Source organism: Arachis ipaensis, chromosome B2 (assembly GCF_059453495.1).
Source record: "Arachis ipaensis isolate K30076 ecotype BB chromosome B2, ASM5945349v1, whole genome shotgun sequence".
Classification (NCBI taxonomy): Eukaryota; Viridiplantae; Streptophyta; class Magnoliopsida; order Fabales; family Fabaceae; genus Arachis; species Arachis ipaensis.
The window spans coordinates 69,259,844-69,276,833 of record NC_142437.1 but is presented as its reverse complement, the minus strand read 5'-3'; the positions used below and the strand labels follow the sequence as shown (position 1 = coordinate 69,276,833).

The 16,990-nt window shown below is 37.1% G+C and overlaps 1 protein-coding gene across 2 annotated transcripts; it reads right to left on the bottom strand.

The window, feature by feature from the left end:
- Nucleotides 1-4,575: 4,575 nt before the first annotated feature.
- LOC107625295 (uncharacterized) lies at nucleotides 4,576-16,634 on the bottom strand. Of its 2 annotated transcripts, XM_021115819.2 has the most exons (10): nucleotides 15,671-16,634; nucleotides 13,810-13,937; nucleotides 13,102-13,242; nucleotides 12,139-12,225; nucleotides 11,305-11,458; nucleotides 8,205-8,264; nucleotides 6,824-7,252; nucleotides 5,859-6,154; nucleotides 5,550-5,679; nucleotides 4,576-5,216 (listed from the first exon to the last, which is right to left on the bottom strand). In XM_021115819.2, the coding sequence occupies exons 1-10, from the start codon at nucleotides 16,556-16,558 to the stop codon at nucleotides 4,680-4,682; spliced, it is 2,850 nt and encodes a 949-aa protein (XP_020971478.1). In that variant the 5' UTR covers nucleotides 16,559-16,634; the 3' UTR covers nucleotides 4,576-4,679. The 2 variants fall into 2 exon arrangements, with proteins under 2 accessions (XP_020971478.1, XP_020971479.1); XM_021115820.2 differs by lacking the exon at nucleotides 8,205-8,264.
- Nucleotides 16,635-16,990: the final 356 nt, after the last annotated feature.

The following is a 16,990-nucleotide window of genomic DNA, read 5'->3' as shown; positions in this document are numbered from 1 at the left end:
AGGCGTTCGCGTCATCCAGCGTTTTGCCTTGCCACGCGTGCGCGTCATCCACGCCTTCGTGTCACTTGTGCAGTTTCCAATCCGCACGGTCGCGTGAGCCATGCGTCCGCATCACTGCAATTTCCTCTATGTCGCGCGATCGCGTGAGCCATGTGTCCGTGTCACTTCTCGCTGGTCATCTCCTCAATTTCTTGTGTTCCTTCCATTTTTGCAAGCTTCCTTTCTAATCTCCAAGTCATTTATGCCCTATAAAGCCTGAAACACTTAACACACAGATCACGGCATCGAATGGAATAAAGGAGAATTAAAATACAAAATTAAAAGTCTCTAGGAAGCAAGTTTTCAACCATGAGGTATTTTTAGGAAGGAATTATAAATGCATGCTAATCATATGAATAAGTGGGTAAAGATTTGATAAAACCGCACAATTAAGCACAATATAAACCATAAAATAGTGGTTTATCACCATCCTTGAGATAAGTAGGCCTACAAACCTCAAAGATGTCCAAAGGTTGACTGGGCGACTTGCCACCTCTCATGCTTCCTCAGAGCCTCGGCCCAAAAAAGCCATCCCCTTTTTCAAGCTCATGAAAAAGGGTATAAACTTTAAATGAAAACCCAAATGCGAAGGATCCTTCTAACACTTCAAAAAAGTACTGGCATATCCCCCATACTCCCAAAACCTAGAATAGGAGAGACAATGTACCTCTACTTATCCGTAATTGAGGAAGCACTAGCAGCCGCGCTCATCTGGGGAGATGAACAAAAGACACAAACTCCTGTGTACTTCATAAGCAAAGTTCTCTAAAACGCCAAGACGCGCTACTCCAAACTTGAAAAGCTCGCCAACGCGCTACTCACGGCAACCTGATGCCTTCAGCAGTACTTCCAAAGCCACCCACATCACGGTACAAATGGACCAAGCAGTAAGGCAAGTGCTACAGAAGCCAGACTTGACAAGACGGATGCTCTCCTGGTCAGTCGAGCTATCACAATACAAAGTCAGATTCGAACCTAGGAACACGATCAATGCTTAGGTCATGGCAGATTTCATATCTAAAATGACCCCTGAAAGTGAACTCGCAGTATCATGGAAACTCCATGTGGACAGCTTGTCAAATACCAGTTCAGGGGGAGCGGGAATAATACTAGAAAGCGAGAATGGAATTGTGGTGCGCAGAATCCTACACTTCCGTACAACTGAACCAGCAAGTGCACTGCGTCGTCCAAGTAATATCTGAGTGAGTTAGGGTCGATCCCACGAGGATTGTGATTTGAAGCAAGCTATGGTTATCTTGCAGATCTTAGTCAGGCGGATGGAAAAATTGTTGGATTTGGTTAAAAGCATAAAATTGGAATAAGATGGAATTACTAGGTTTGATTATAATCAATGATAAAAAGATGGTTAAGGCTTGGAGATGCTTTGTTCTTCTGGATTAATTCCGGTCTTACTGTCTTCTTCAACTTTGAATGATTTCTTCTATGGCGGGCTGTATGTGATTGTCGCCGGTTAAGAGGTCGCCAATGCTCCTCTAGATCTGAACCCCAGGGTTAGTGTGATTCCATTCTGATTGAGAGTAAAGCTCCTGTAGTCCATTCTCCTTAATGATCCTACTCAAAACGCCATAGACAAGGTCGGATCGTCCGGATCAGAGAATCTTGTGCCTTTCGATTCTAGCCTCTACCACAGAGGCCCTAATCTCCCCATACCTCAGCTGAACTGGTGTCTCGAGATGTCCCCAACAAAGTCGCGGATTAGCCGTCTAAGAGATGTATAATCAAGCTGGTGGTTCGATGCTTTCCAGTTATGTATTCACATGAACCCAAGAAGAACACGGGTGGTTGTCAGGAACGTGGTCTTAGAATGAAGAACGAAGATGATTGTCACGGGTCATCCCATTCATCAAGTTGAAGAATGAAGATACATCTTAAAATTGAATCAAACACGGATTGAAGAGAACCAGTAATACTTTTATTAATCCATAAAACTCAGCAGGGCTCCTCCCCTCAACCTAGGAGGTTTAGAGACTCATACTGATAGAAAAATACAATGTGTAAAACGAAATATGGCTGATCTCCCTTGAAGATCGTGTAAAAGTTCTTTAAATACTAAGCTAATGACTAAGGATTACATAAGAAAGGGTGAAACAGTCTTTTAGTGCTAAACTCCACTTCTGAGGCCCACTTGGTGAGTGTTTGGGCTGAGTTTTGATGAGATCCACGTGCTAGGAGGCCTCTAGGGCGTTGAACGCTGGCTAGGGGGTCCTTATGGGCGTTTGAACGCTGGTCTCTTCTCCTTGGGCGTTGGATGCCAGAATATGGCAGGAGGCTGGCGTTAAACGCCAGTTTTGGACCTTCAATTCTAAAGCAAAGTATAGACTATTATATATTGCTGGAAAGCTCTAGATGTTAGCTTTCCACATCCATTGAGAATGCTCTATTTGGACTTCTGTAGCTCCAGAAAAGATCTTTCGAATGCAAGGAGGTCAGATCCAGACAGCATCTGCAGTGCTTTCTCTGTCTCTGAATCAGACTTTTGCTCCAACTCCTCAATTTCAGCCAGAAAATACCTGAAATTGCATAAAAATACACAAACATGAAGTAGAATCCAAAAATGTGAATTTTGCAGTAAAACCTATAAAAACTTGATAAAACTTAAACACAACATGCTAAAAACTATATGAAAATAATACCAAAAATCATATAAAATATCTGCTCATTACAATACCAAACTTAAATTATTGCTTGTTCCCAAGCAACTAAAAACAAAGTAGGATAAAAAGAAGAGTAAGATACAATAAATCTTAGAGTTTCCAATGAAGCTCAGTTTCAATTAGATGAGCAGGACTTACTAGCTTTTTGTTTCTGAATAGTTTTGGCATCTCACTATCCATTGAAACTCAGAAGTGTTAGTCTCTTTAGGAACTTAGAATCCAGATGATATTATTAACTCTCCTAGTTCAGTTTTTTTTTATTCTTGAACACAACTTTCAGAGTCTTGGCCGTGACCCTAAGCACTTTGTTTTCCAGTATTACCACCGGATACATAAATGTCATAGACACTTTAACTGGGTGAACCCTTTCGGATTGTGATTCAGCTTTGCTAGAATTCCCAGATAGAGGTGTCCAGAGTTCTTAAGCACACTCCTAGGATCTTTGGATCCTTTTACCCTTGCCTTTGGGTTTAAATGGTTATTGGCTTTTTGCTATTACCTTTTAGTTTAAAGAACTATTGACTTTTTCTACTTTTTATTTTTCATTTTTTTTGCCATATTTTTTTTTCGCATGCATGTATATATTATTTTTTTTCTTTTGCAACATACTTTTTCTTTTTCTTTTTGCTGCTTTTTCTTGCTTCAAGAATCAATTTATTTAGATTTTTCAGATCACCAATAATACTTTTCCTTTTTCGTCATTCTTTCAAGAACCAACATTCTTAATTTCAACTTCAAATATGCACTATTTATTCATACATTCAGAAAATAAAAGCAATGCCACCACATCAAGATAATTGAACTATTCTTATTATATAACTTGAAATTCATGTATCTCTCAATTCTTTTCGATTAAAATTTTCTTTTAAACAAGGTGAGGGATATATGGAACATTTTATAGCCTTAAGACATAGATGATCATGCAACAAGAAGAAGAGAACAAACAATAAAACATAATAGAAAACAGAAAAAAGTAACATGAGAAAAGGGAATTAAGAGAATGAATCCACCTTAGTGATGGTGGTTATTACTCCTCCTTGAGGATCCAATGTAGTACTTGATCTCTTCAATGTTTCTCCTTTGTCTTTGTTGTTCTTCCTCATAGCGCTTTGATCTTCTCTATTTCATAGAGGATGGCGGAGTGCTCTTGATGTTCCAACCTCAGTTGCTCCACGTTTGAGCTCCACTCTCCCAGAGAGGTATTCAGTTGATCTCAAAAAAATTTTGGGGAGAACAATACATCTCTTGAGACATCTCAGGGATTTCTATTGAGACGGCTCCACATGCTCTTGCTGTGGTCCATGTGCCGACTCTCTAACATGCTCCATCCTTCTTTTAGTGATGGGTTTGTCCTCTTCTATGACAATTCCAGCTGAATTGTATAGGTGACAAATGAGGTGAGGGAAGTGAAAGCAAGTGCCTTTCCCTTCCTCTTCCTTGTGGTTTCATAAGTCTTTGGTGCCATACTTAGCAGTGATAGAAGTCAAAAACAAGCTTTTGCAACACCAAACTTGATATCATGATTCATGAAAAAAATAGATGTTATTCATGAAGAAAATAGATGTTAATCATTGAAATATTATATTTATATTTACATTACATTTATTTTTGCATTAGGATTTAAATTTCCTAAATATATGTATTAAATGATGAATTTTTCGAATATTAAAATATATAATATCTCTATAGTTTTATTTAAATTTGATATTAATTATTAAAATTTTTTATTAAATAATTTTTTATATTTAAAAATTAATTCATTTTAGTTCCAAATAATGTGCCGGTTTAAATCTAGTTACCACTTATTCTTGTTACTTGTACTACTGCTTTTACTATATTTTAGTTTCAGTAAATCTTATGTAAGCTAATAAACTTGTATCATTTTCTATTAGTGGAAGTTGTAAACTGATTTCTCCATTTTCAATAGCATTACCAAAAACAACCACACGTATTTACATGCAATTCTCAACAATCATAATCATTATCCGTGTCCTCATCGGAATCAACTTCATTGGCATAATATATATTGTCATCAGCACCACTGTCATCATCATGACTATCATCAAAACTTTCAGGTTCAGCAGTTTTTGTTCCACAATTGATATCAAGAACATGATGGGAGGTCCAATCTGGAGGGAAGGTCTTTTCAAGGGCCTCTGTTAATTCCCCTCCTGTCCTCTCAATCTTTCGTAAACATCTCGACCAGTGGACTGCAGTTCCCATATCTACGGTTATCTCCGACTCTATCATCTCTCTACATATAGACAAGAGTCCCTTGTAAATGTATTCTTGAGCAAAGGTGGCTCTCGATAGCAGTGATGTCATAAGACAATGGTACACTGCTTTGTCTGGCTTCAATCCGGCCATCTTCATCTCTTCAAAGCATCTCAAAGCCTTTTCGGGGAAAGAGGCACGTGCCCATCCATGTATTAGGGTAGTGTAGGTTTTGAGATTTGGTTTTATGCCAGATGTTTCCATTTCTTGAACAACCTGTGTGGCTTTCTGGAGGGAAAATAAAAATATGATTAGATGATATTAATCAAGTAGTCCTTAGACAAGAATCTTAATCCCATTCCTATCTGTTAGATTGTGACAAAGATGCAAGACATGATACAATTATGCCCTTACTTTCACCTCACTCAAGGCAAAGATTAAGAAGGCCAGGGGCAACTTAGACTCCCACGCAGTGGGATCTAGGAAGGATACATGTACAGCAGCCTCACCTCAGACCACTCGTCACTTTTCAGAACATTTTCTCTTTGCTAAAGCACTCAACTTTCGTTTTTTTTTTTTTTTTTCAATAATCGAAAAGTATATCCTCGGAAAACCTCATACCTGCACATCACCAGCTTTACAGCAAGCATTTATAAAAGATGTGTAAGTATGGATGTCAGGTTGCACTCCTTCATCTCTCATTTGTTGTATCAGGTCTGCTGCCTCCCAAACATCGCCTCTCCGAGCCCATCTAAAACAGTAAACTAGGTTACTAACGTAAAAAGCAGGTCCGCCAAATGACAATATTATTGGTAAGTCCAATAGTAAGCAAATGGAAAGTTTATTGAGAAAAATATAGCTTGATTACGAAAATATATAACAAGCATTGGATAAAAGTTAACACTTGTGCTAGAAGAAAATTATTCATACCCATCAATTAGTATGTTATAGACAAAAGTATTTCTAGGAATCTTCTTTGCACTCATTTCTTTTGTGACTGCTAGGGCACTCTGCATTCGGCCTGACTTACAACATGCCTTCAACAATGCCTCATAAGTATATACATCAATCTCCAAGCCCTCATTCTTCAATTTTGTGAAGTACTGAAAGGCCTTTTCAGTATCACCCAGTGAAGCATAACCATGCATAAGAGTTGTATAGGTATGCTCATTTGGGTTAACGCCTGCCAAATTCATTTCATCCAATATCCCTATAGCCTTTTCCATCTACAAGATACACGACATAAATTGCAGAAAGTGTTGGATATAGATGCTAAATGAGACCTGTAACAAATTATAACATATCTAAATGGAGACAGTTTTCTTCTATGATGAAATACTATGGTTCCAACTCTTAAAATGCATGCATATCAGTCAAATAAGAAAGAGGAAATGTAATAGACTGAAAAGGAAAAATAAAAATGAAGGGAAAAGAAAAAAAAATGAAAAATTAGTTCATAGAGTGAAAAATGTTCAACTGGCACCAACTGTTCCTCAACTAAAGTAAACTAGGCAATAATTAATCGACATAGATAGTAAATAAAAATAATTGCCAGCAACTTTTCATTAATGTTAGAAATGAGTATGTGTCAATGCACAAGTGGCTGTGTCAACAGACGAATTTCGGCTGACTCTGTCAGAGTAGAAAAGGATTTTTCTGTTTGCTGTTTTTTAGGCTTTTTTCAGTACAATGGCAAATATACATGCCTATTTGTTATCGTACTATAACATATGCTTTTAGATCATAATTTTACAAAAAAACACACACCAGGTGTTATTCATTTTTTGTTTCTTGACACTCAAAACAATCAACAAATAAAAGAACCTAGGGAAAAGTAGTAAGAACCAAGTCATGTCATTTGTGTTTTATCAACAATTGTTTGCCAACCATCTTACCTGACGCTTCTCAACAAGGCCAAGAATAAGAGCATTATAAGTGTGTACAGTGGGGATGCAGCCACTCCTCCTCATCATATCGAAAATCTCCAGGGCTCTCCTCATCTCCCCGGCTCTTGCAAAGCCATGTATAATGGGTAAAAATGTGCGGGTTGTTGGTCTATGCCTCTCCCTTTGCATTTGCTTAATGATAGTAATGGCACGATCCATATTACCCATCCCACAAAAGGCTTTTACAATGTTGTTATACAAAACAACATCAGGTTTCAAACCATCTTTAGTAAGGTCTTCGAAAACAGCAAATGCATTAGCCCAATCTTTTAACTTCAAGAATCCATTGATCAGCATAGAGTACGTCTTCATGTTATGTTTTATGCCAGCCATTTTCATCATTTTGCTAATCTCCAATGCTTTAGAAACTTTTCCTATCTGAAAAAGAAAAAAAAAGGATGAAGAGATTTTATGTGAGACAGAAAGCCAAATTACATCACTTGGATATAAATTTGTTGGCCGAAAACAGCCCAATTAACTCAACCTATATAGTACACACAGTTACGCCTAGATATACAGCACTACTATGGAGTCACAAAGTCTATTATTAAACAGCAACAAAAAATATTAAAAAAGAAAAAGACGAAAGAAAAACAAAAGGATGAAAAAAGAGCTGCATGTCATGTGGCACAAACATAAGGCCTGGCACCATTACACTGAAGGAAGAACTCTTGTGAATCACATGATTTGTTCATGCAATCTCTCACATAACAGATTGAAACACAAGTTACATTTTTCTTTTCATGTCTTTTGTTATTATTATTATTATTATTATTATTATTATTATTATTATTATTATTATTATTATTATGACAAAGGAGGAATTTCATTAAGAGGAGGAATAAGATGTTAGGGACTTGGGTATTATGGGATGCTTGATGTTGTATTTAAGGAAAGTGGTTATCTATAGAGCATAGCTTTCCATTCTCTCAACATGTCGGAGAAGAAAAGTTACCAGTAAAAATCATGAGCCTTACACCAAATACATACTAAGCATCTAATTCTACCCCATAAAATATGCTTGTCAGAATATCTATCACTCTAGGTGTGTGCATCACGCTCTAACAGAATACTCCAAATAGTGGTGCAAACTGCACAGTACCACAATTTTTGCCTCTTTTCTACTACCAAGCCCAACAAACCTAGTCAACACAAGTTACATTTAACACCTTCAATTAACATTCCGTCTTTTATTGGTACTACCCACATGATAAGAAGTTCCAATAAACTGTTTGCAAGAAAGCTACCTTTGCAAGAAAACCAAGCAGTAGTATTTGTAAGCAAGATTTATAACAGAAGATTATGTTGTAATCCATGAAATATGTCTTACCTTGGTGTAAAGATTTATGAGACAGCCAAAGGTGATAACTGAGGGAGAGAAACCACATTCCTTCATCAAAAAAAAAAGGAAGTTACAGTCTCATTCAATATTTCATGTCGAATTCGCATAAAAAAGCTAAAATTACGATATTGATAGGGATATCTCAGAATTAGAAATGTCCCAGACTTAGGATACTGTTGAGTCTCTCAAATACTCAACAACAGGAGGGTTTTGGGGTTATTGCCTCTCAAAGTGCCATATCCGTTGTACTGCTTGCAATTCCAGGGGTTGATTCCAGAAATTCTCTTCAGTATTTGTTCTTCCTAGTTCTATTATTATCCATGGATGATCAAGTTATGAACAGTGTACAGATCTTCCATCATAATGGGACATCAAATAATATGAGGATGGGAAATTTCATGAGATTGTCCAAATATAGTTCTAAAGGAATTATAGGAAGAGATGTTGTAAGATAAATTTAATAAGAGTTTCAACTAGAAAGAGAAAAAAAAGGGAAAAAAAAGTTACGGAAACTTCATGCCCTTGAGGATAATTATGAGTAAATACCCATAGTCGTCCCTGAGATTTGCACAAATACTCAATATAATCCTCAAGATTTTGATTTCCCCATTGTAGTCCTCTAGATAGAGCTCCGAGTACTCATAGTGGTCCCTAAGCATATTTCTGCTGATGAGTCATCACCGGAACGCTTACGTGGCGTCGTTTTGCCAGACTGGAGCTGAGCTGGCTCATTTTTAATTTATACCCACATTGGTCCCTCGCAGTTGGTGTTATTGTACAAAGCCCCGCTCCTGCACGCTTCGCTCTCCCTCTTCCTCGCGTTCTTCATCGCATTCTTCAGGCTCCCAATTCTCTTCCTTTACGCTCTCCAAACCTACATCCACCCCGATGCCCAACCCTCCACCTCCAACGGCCTTCTTGCTGCCATTCGCCACCCTAGCGCCCCCAAAGGCCCTGCTCCCGACCTCAGAAAGCGCCCCAAGAATAAGGACAAGCTTGATTTCGACTAGAAGAATGCCCAGATCTTCAGGCTCAGGCTCAACCATGCTCACCTGTGCATAATCACTACTTGTGCCTTGTGGATTATGGTACATTGGTAGTGGTGTATTGTGTGTGTGATATGGGAGGAACTTTGTTCTTCTGGTGTTTTGCTTCTGATGCTTTTGCTTTGTGTATTGTCACTTCGTCAGCATGGAAGAGGCAAAGAAGAACATGTATGCCTTTAGCACCACCACCTACACAGGATTCCAGTGCACTGTTAACGAAGCAACATCTGAGAAATTCAAGGGTAATGTTTTACAATTCGTGCAGTTGTCTTTGTGGCCTTGTGTCGTTACTTGGTAAAACGTTTTTGGATCTTCTTGGTCTAATTTATGATTGTTCCTCTTGTAGGGTTGCCTGGTGTTCTTTGGGTGCTGCCAGACTCGTATATAGATGTTAAAAACAAAGACTATGGAGGTTAAATTTGTTCATGGAAGAGGCACACAAGCTATTCGACGAAATGCCCGAACAAACTGTTGTTTCATGGATGACTTTGATATCTGCTTAGAAGCTCTCGATTTGTTTGACTCCATGAAAGTTATGGGTCCAAAACCAAACTATATAACAATGCTTGGGGTTCTATTTGCATGTAGTCATGCAGGGCTGGTAAATGAAGGCTGAAACTACTTTCGGTCTATGAAGAATCTTTATGAGATAGATCTTGAAACAGAGCACTATAGTTGCATGCTTGATCTACTTGGAAGAGCTGGGAAGCTTGATGACATGGTTAAGCTAATTCAGGAGATGAATTGTGAGCCAGATGTTGTAGCATGGAGGACTCTGCTTTATGCTTGCAGAGCCCACTGGAATGTGGATTTAACCACATATACTGCTAAAGAGCTTCTAAAGTTAGATAGAAATTTTGCGGCTTGTTTTAATTCGTAACTCCTGCATCCATACAAAGTAGATGGCACTATGAATTCCCTCAACCAGTTTTTAGTTCCCACAAAGACCAAAGAAAGGGTGCATGGTTGTTGCTATCTCTTAAAAAGCCTAAGATGTTGTATAGGCTTGTATATGCAATTATGCATGCTATGTTTGAGCTGTGACTTTTTAATGGCATTCTAGAAGCCTATTATTTCCTATGGTATTGTTGAATTGATGATTTCCATGGTAATAATTGAGAGTAGCTTGAATTATCTTAGGCAAGTGGGTGGGATAGTGTGGCAGGTTGCGGGCACAGGTTGTGGTCCTGATTTTCTTAGAAAGAACTTAAAGAGTTATTATTATTTTACCTTTAGCTTGGCTTCCCTATCTCAATGGTGATTGTCTCGAGATAATTATTTCTGTAGTACCTCTTCATGTATGTTCTTTCTGCTTTTGTAGAATTTTCACCCTGCAACTTGATGTATCAATTTTTGTTTCACTTGTTTCAGGAAACCATTGATTAGGTTGGGTACCAATATGCCTGCAAGAGCAGAGCGCATGGCCCGGCGGAGTGATTTCGATTAATACACAACCGTCGGAATCCGCCATTTGACCCCTTATCGCAATGGAGAGACTAGCGATGTTGTTCTATATTTTGGGATTATTGACATCTTGCAAGAATATGATATCAGCAAGAAGCTGGAGCATGCGATGAAGAGATCGATGACCAAGAAGAAGAGATGAAGTTTACGAAAATTTGGGAATTTAGGGTTAGATATAAAGGGAGGGACCAACATGGGTACAAATTGGAAATTAGCTAGCTCAGATAGCCATTGAACCCCTCCAGCGTGGTAAACAGAGGCCACGTCAGCGCTCCGGTGATGATTCATCACCAGAAATATGCCCAGGGACCACTTTGAGTGCTCGGAGTTCTATCTGAAGGACTAAAATGGGGAAATCGGGATTTTGAGGATTACATTGAGTATTTGCGCGAATCTCAGGGACGACTATGGGTATTTACTCGGATAATTATACCAATCATATCATTTGGATATGATATTCATGAGTGGCACATTGTCTTTTCAAGAAGTATCAATGTTGAAGGCACATAGCATAGGTGAAGTACCAAGTCTCACATCCTATCATCATAAAGATACCAATGGCCAATAATAAGCTATACCTTTAGTCTGTCAAACACGACCAAGCATTTTTTTTCATTGCCAACCATTGTATACCCATCCATCATGGTATGATATATGTCGATGCGAGCATCAATGCCCTGTTCTTCCATTTCCCTCACGAAGTCTTCAGCTCGATCCATATTGCCACTTTGACTGAAGAAATTAAATAAAAATGACCATCATTAGCCATAAAGTATATTAGTAAACTTTCAAACATGAAATCTATGCAACAATAATTACCAAGACCGAAACATAGCAATAACTGCACAATAGATTAATTCATCAGTTTATAACTGGTATGGTTAACCATATACTGATTTAGTTAACCACTTGACTTAAATGTTTCAATCTTGCCAAAATTAAAATTAAATTAAAATTTTATTTTGTATTTAAGAGGTGCAAACTTTATATATATGGGGATCCATTGACAACAGGTACAAGTCACATTACACTTACACCATTGAATAACTTCTTATAAATTTTGAATTTCGTCAATCCAACCATTGAGTTAAAACATTTCAACATATAGATCAAATGTATAATTCATAACATTTGGAAGTGAATTGCTATTTCATTATACCACTATTTTGAAATACAATACTTTAAAAAATGTAAGTGAATGTCAAGTATTAGATTACATACCTATTACTGCCCAAATTTTACAAAATTTTCTATTCATGATTATTAGGATAATATAAAGTAATTCAATGGTTAGATTGACGAAATCTACTTATGATGTATAATTCTCTATGCTGATGTAGCACTCTACATGTGAGAATGTTATACAGCCATGCATATAAGAGTCAGCCCATAAAATTAATCAAAATGCTCACCAGTGTGCATAAATTATGTTCCCATAAATGATGGCATTTAAAGATGAAAGCCTCTCTTTGGCCTCCTTAAACCAGTGATCTGCAGCACTTCCAAAACAACATCAAATAGTATTATTTGTACAAAACAAAATCAATTGCTCTTTATTCACTCAGGTAAGAAAAGCCTGTAAAATTTTCCCAGACCCAAATGAAACTAAACTATACCACTACCTCAAAGAAAGAGACAAAAAAAAATAAGCCAAAAAAACAGAAAAGCTATTTAAATATGAATCATAAAGAACAAATAATCAAGCTCACCTAAGTTAAACCAGTTATATAAATGTAGAAACATACCAAAACCATCCAATGCAATATACTACGTAGGGTTGGCAAGTGGGAATACCAGCTCCAATAACTGATGGAAAATGGGTGTTTTTGTCCATATAGCTAGTGAACTACGACTTGCTTCAACAGAAAAACAACTACTTTCGCTTCATATTATATTTGACATTAAAAATTATGTTAATACGTGATGTAGCATTGGTAAATTCTAATGTGGCTATGAAACTTTGGCAACACTTAAAAAGTGTAGCTAAAATAATGTCACACTTTTTTACTAGGGCAAAACTTATTAATTTGATCTCACTTTTCAATTTTCATTTATGTTTTCAAATTAAAAAGTATTGGCGAAATAGTAATAAAGTGTGACCTTAATTTTAGCTACACTTGCCAGACCAAGTTATTAAATTAGACTTCAAAACAATACAACCTTGGCATGTGAGGTGTCCATGCATCAAGATAAAAGATTTGTGAATAAGGGACAAGGTGAGTGTTAGAGGGGAAAAGAAAACATGTTATTTCACCCGAAAACATAAACTTTAAGAAAGCTGTCCTTAGGCAAATAAATAAATAACAACCATCAACAAAGGAGTTACTTTTTGATAAAAGATAGAGTAACAAGGAAGCGTTATCTGGTTTACTTACTCAGCATTGCCTACTTTAGCAAATCCCCCCACAATTATACTGTATGTCACTAAGCTCATTTCAATGCCCTCTTCCTTCATCTTTCTTACACAAAGTAAAGCCTCTTCCATGTCTCTTCCAACTGCATATGCATGAATAAGACTGCAAAGATTTAACACATTGTAAGTCAGAAGGAAAATAATCAGAGTGAATTTTCATTTGTAACATAGAAGGAATTTTATTTAAAGGAAACAGGGATTTCGCAAGGGCAAAGATATCCACCTAAAACCAACCAAATTGACAAAACATGGAAATGAATTATACTACACACAAAAAAAGTGGGATGAGAAAAGAAAAAATCTTGCACGAATAACAACTAAATGCCCTAAAAGGACCCATATGGTGAATACCGAAGAGAGTATAATCACGTTGTAAAACAGCATCATATCTGCATAGGGGGAACAGAGAAAAAGGAAAAGAAGAAAGGGGGGGGGGGGATCCCAGCAGATTTGAAAAGCTTTGCAGCTAATATAACAGACTCTCGACAGTAAAACTGGTAATATTTCTGAAACGTTTAACTCTTCCTAGAATCAGCATGCTCATTCCCAAAAAGATAACACGTCAATAAACAAAATTTTGCATCAACTTAAAGTTCAAAAACAAAAATAGAAGTAGATGAATAAAATTACAAGAGCCCTAGTACACTAGATCTTATATAAAAGAATTTACCTACTATATACATGAGAAGATGGTTCAATTCCTCTGGCTCGCATACTCTCAAATGTTTGACGTGCATGATGCATGTCCCCTCGCCTCGCATAAAATTTAACCATCAAGCCATATTCTTTTCTAGCTGGCTGAAATAATTAAGGGCAATAAAATGAAACCAAGAACAATTGCTCTTCACGTAAAAAAGATATTTAACAGATAAAAATGATACTCGTAGATACACATTAAATATTTTTAATTGCAACTATCTATATATATGACAAACAACATAATACTATCTTGATCTTTTTTATTTCCTAGAGATGGTATTAGCAAATAGAAAATATAGAATGGGGAGAGGGTGAGAAAGTCTAATTTATTCAAATATATCATCAGATAATGCTAATAAAATATCCAAACCAAGAAATTTAACACATAGAAGTCTTTTACTTATAAAAGCCCATGCTTGACCAACCACATTAGTCAGCATTAGATGCTGAGATAAACTACATGTCTACATGCATCATCATTAGTCATATTTAAGGGAGAATAAGCAAATACATACATTACTAAAACAGAGGAATGAACAGCAGTGCACCAAATATAGATAAAAGGAAACTTCACCTGTTAGAAGAAGTTAAAATCTCCTACTTTTAATTCAAGGCAGAAAATGATTCTTTTATAAATAACAATGAACAAAGAATAGAAGTCGAATACAGATTAATATAAATCCAATACCAGAATACCAACTTTGATTCAAAACATATCTTATTCTCTTACATACAAATTTATTCATATTAGAAGAACTGTACTAAGATAGTGAATGGAAGAATACAATGATTAGAACAAAAAGTTCTCTTTACAAGAACAAGAATTAACAAAAAAGGGGAAAAATCAATAAAGCAAGGCCTTCTACTCCCTTAACATATTTGAGAGAAAAACACTCTTAAAAGAAGCATAACCTTTACACCAAAGGAGGCCAAACACCTAATTTTATCCAAGAGACAAATGGGCTAGACGATAAAAAGACCCAAAAAGACAATCAATTCCAAGGACTCTCTGTTGCTTAGATTTCAAATACTGTTTTGAAAAAAAAAAGAGAGAGAAAGTGGAAATCTCAATTAATATGTGGAATGGAATATCAAACACTAAAAAATTTGGACTGGATAAATGTGTAAAGAGAAAATATTTCTCGAATTCAAACTACCAAGACCCTGTATATCCCCATCATTATGTCTAGTTTGGCATAGTTTCCAATGCCTTCTTGCTTTATTTTCCTGTCTTCTTCTCTTTTATAAAGAAGAATATAACTGAAGGAGTATAAGATCAAAAATCAGTCAAAAGAAGAGCTATTAACTATAAAGCATCAGTATCCAATCTCTTCACATGTTTGACAAGGAACATCCTCTAAAAAAATCATGAGCTTCACACCAAATAGATCCCAAACGTCTAAGCCTATCCTATATAACTTGTTTGTTAGAAAATCTGCCACTGAGTGTGTGCAAATTGCACTCCAGCCAAATTTCCCATGAACTTTTCAAACCCCAAACACATTGAAGGTTGCGAATTAACACTTTCCATCATACAAACAGCAAGTAACTCTTCCTACCCAAAAAAAAAAAAAAAAAAAAAAAAAAAAAAAAGAAAGAGAGAGAGAGACTCAATTGCGCTGGTAGCAATTCAACTCAACTATCAACAGAAAAGTAAAAGAAGGATCAATCAGAGAGGAAATGGTCATGTGAAGAATTTGAGACCTAATTTATACCTCCAAGACTGCAGGAGTAACTAATCAATGACAAACTTTAGGAGATTCCACATGAAATTATCCATTTCGATCAAACAGAAGCAAATGGACAGCACTATGCATAACAAAATGTTCTACCTTCTTGATTCTCTCGAAAGCCCGAACAACCGCCTGCCAATTCTCCGGCTCGGTCTCCAGAACCTTCCTGAACTCCTTCCTCGAGCCGTCCCTGTCTTCGTGCCACTCGGACCGATAATCCTTATCATCACTCCCTTCCAACCATCTCGCCCTCTCTCGAGTCTTGTCCCTCATCCTCCTCCCATCATCCAATTTCACCGTCAAGACCCTCCCGTGGAACTCCACACCATCGAATTCCACTGCTTTCATCGCCGAATTCTCAGCCTTCTCTACCACGCCCTCATAATTCACAAACGCAAATCCCGCATTCCGCTCCGTGTCGTTGTGACCCTTGATCAATATCACGCTCTTTATCGCCCCGAATTGCCGAAAAAACTCCGCAATTTCTTGTTTCTTGACCCAACCGGGCAAGTTCCCGATGAAAATTTTCCCCGGCTCCCGAAACGGAGTCCCCGCCGTGGCAGGCGAGTCATGACTTTCTCTGCAATCCTCCTCCATTTCCGAGTCCTCGACTTGTTCTTCATCGTCGGGCGGCGGAGGAGGGGGCGGAGGAGGAGGTGGAGGAGGAGAGAGTTTGCTTGTTAGCCAGAGCTTGTCTGTAAGGGAACGGGAGGGGGTACTGAAGGGGTTCTTGTTCTTGAGAGGGTTTGAATTTGATGGGGATTTATGGTTTGAGGAAGGTTTGGATGTTTTAAGGGGTTTGGAAGGGCGGCGGAAGTTGCCGGAGATTGAAGTAGCAGAATTGTTTGAGTCCGGCGGGGGTTTGACGGAGAAGGATATAGCGGAGGAAGGGTGGTAGTTGCCGGCGAGAAGGGTGGAGGAGGAGAAGGGAGGAGGAACGAAGTGTGAGGTGGAGAGTGAGAAAGCTTCCATTATCGTATATGGCATTGAGATCGATCTCTCTGCTAACCCCGTGAAGTATCTTCAGTTTAACTGCGGAAAATATGTTGTGATTAAAGAGATATTTTTTTTCTTTTTCTTAACTTGCAAATATAAATAATTTAATTGAAAACGGTAATAGTAGAGAAACGAACCAAAAGAAAAAACGGTCAGTATTTGTCTTCACTTTACCTAAACAGTGTAATTAAGTTATTTTTTATAAAATAATTTAAATAATAAATTATTATATTAAAAATAATTTATAAATAAATTATTTTATATTTGAATTTTTAGCTTTAAAAATATTTATTTTATAGAAATATGATAAAAAATAATAGTATTATAAGAGAAGTAATTTTTTTTAACTTTTCTATAAATTTCAAAATAGTTTTTTAGAAAGCTGCAATCTGGTTTTAAAAATTGTACTAGACATTAATATTA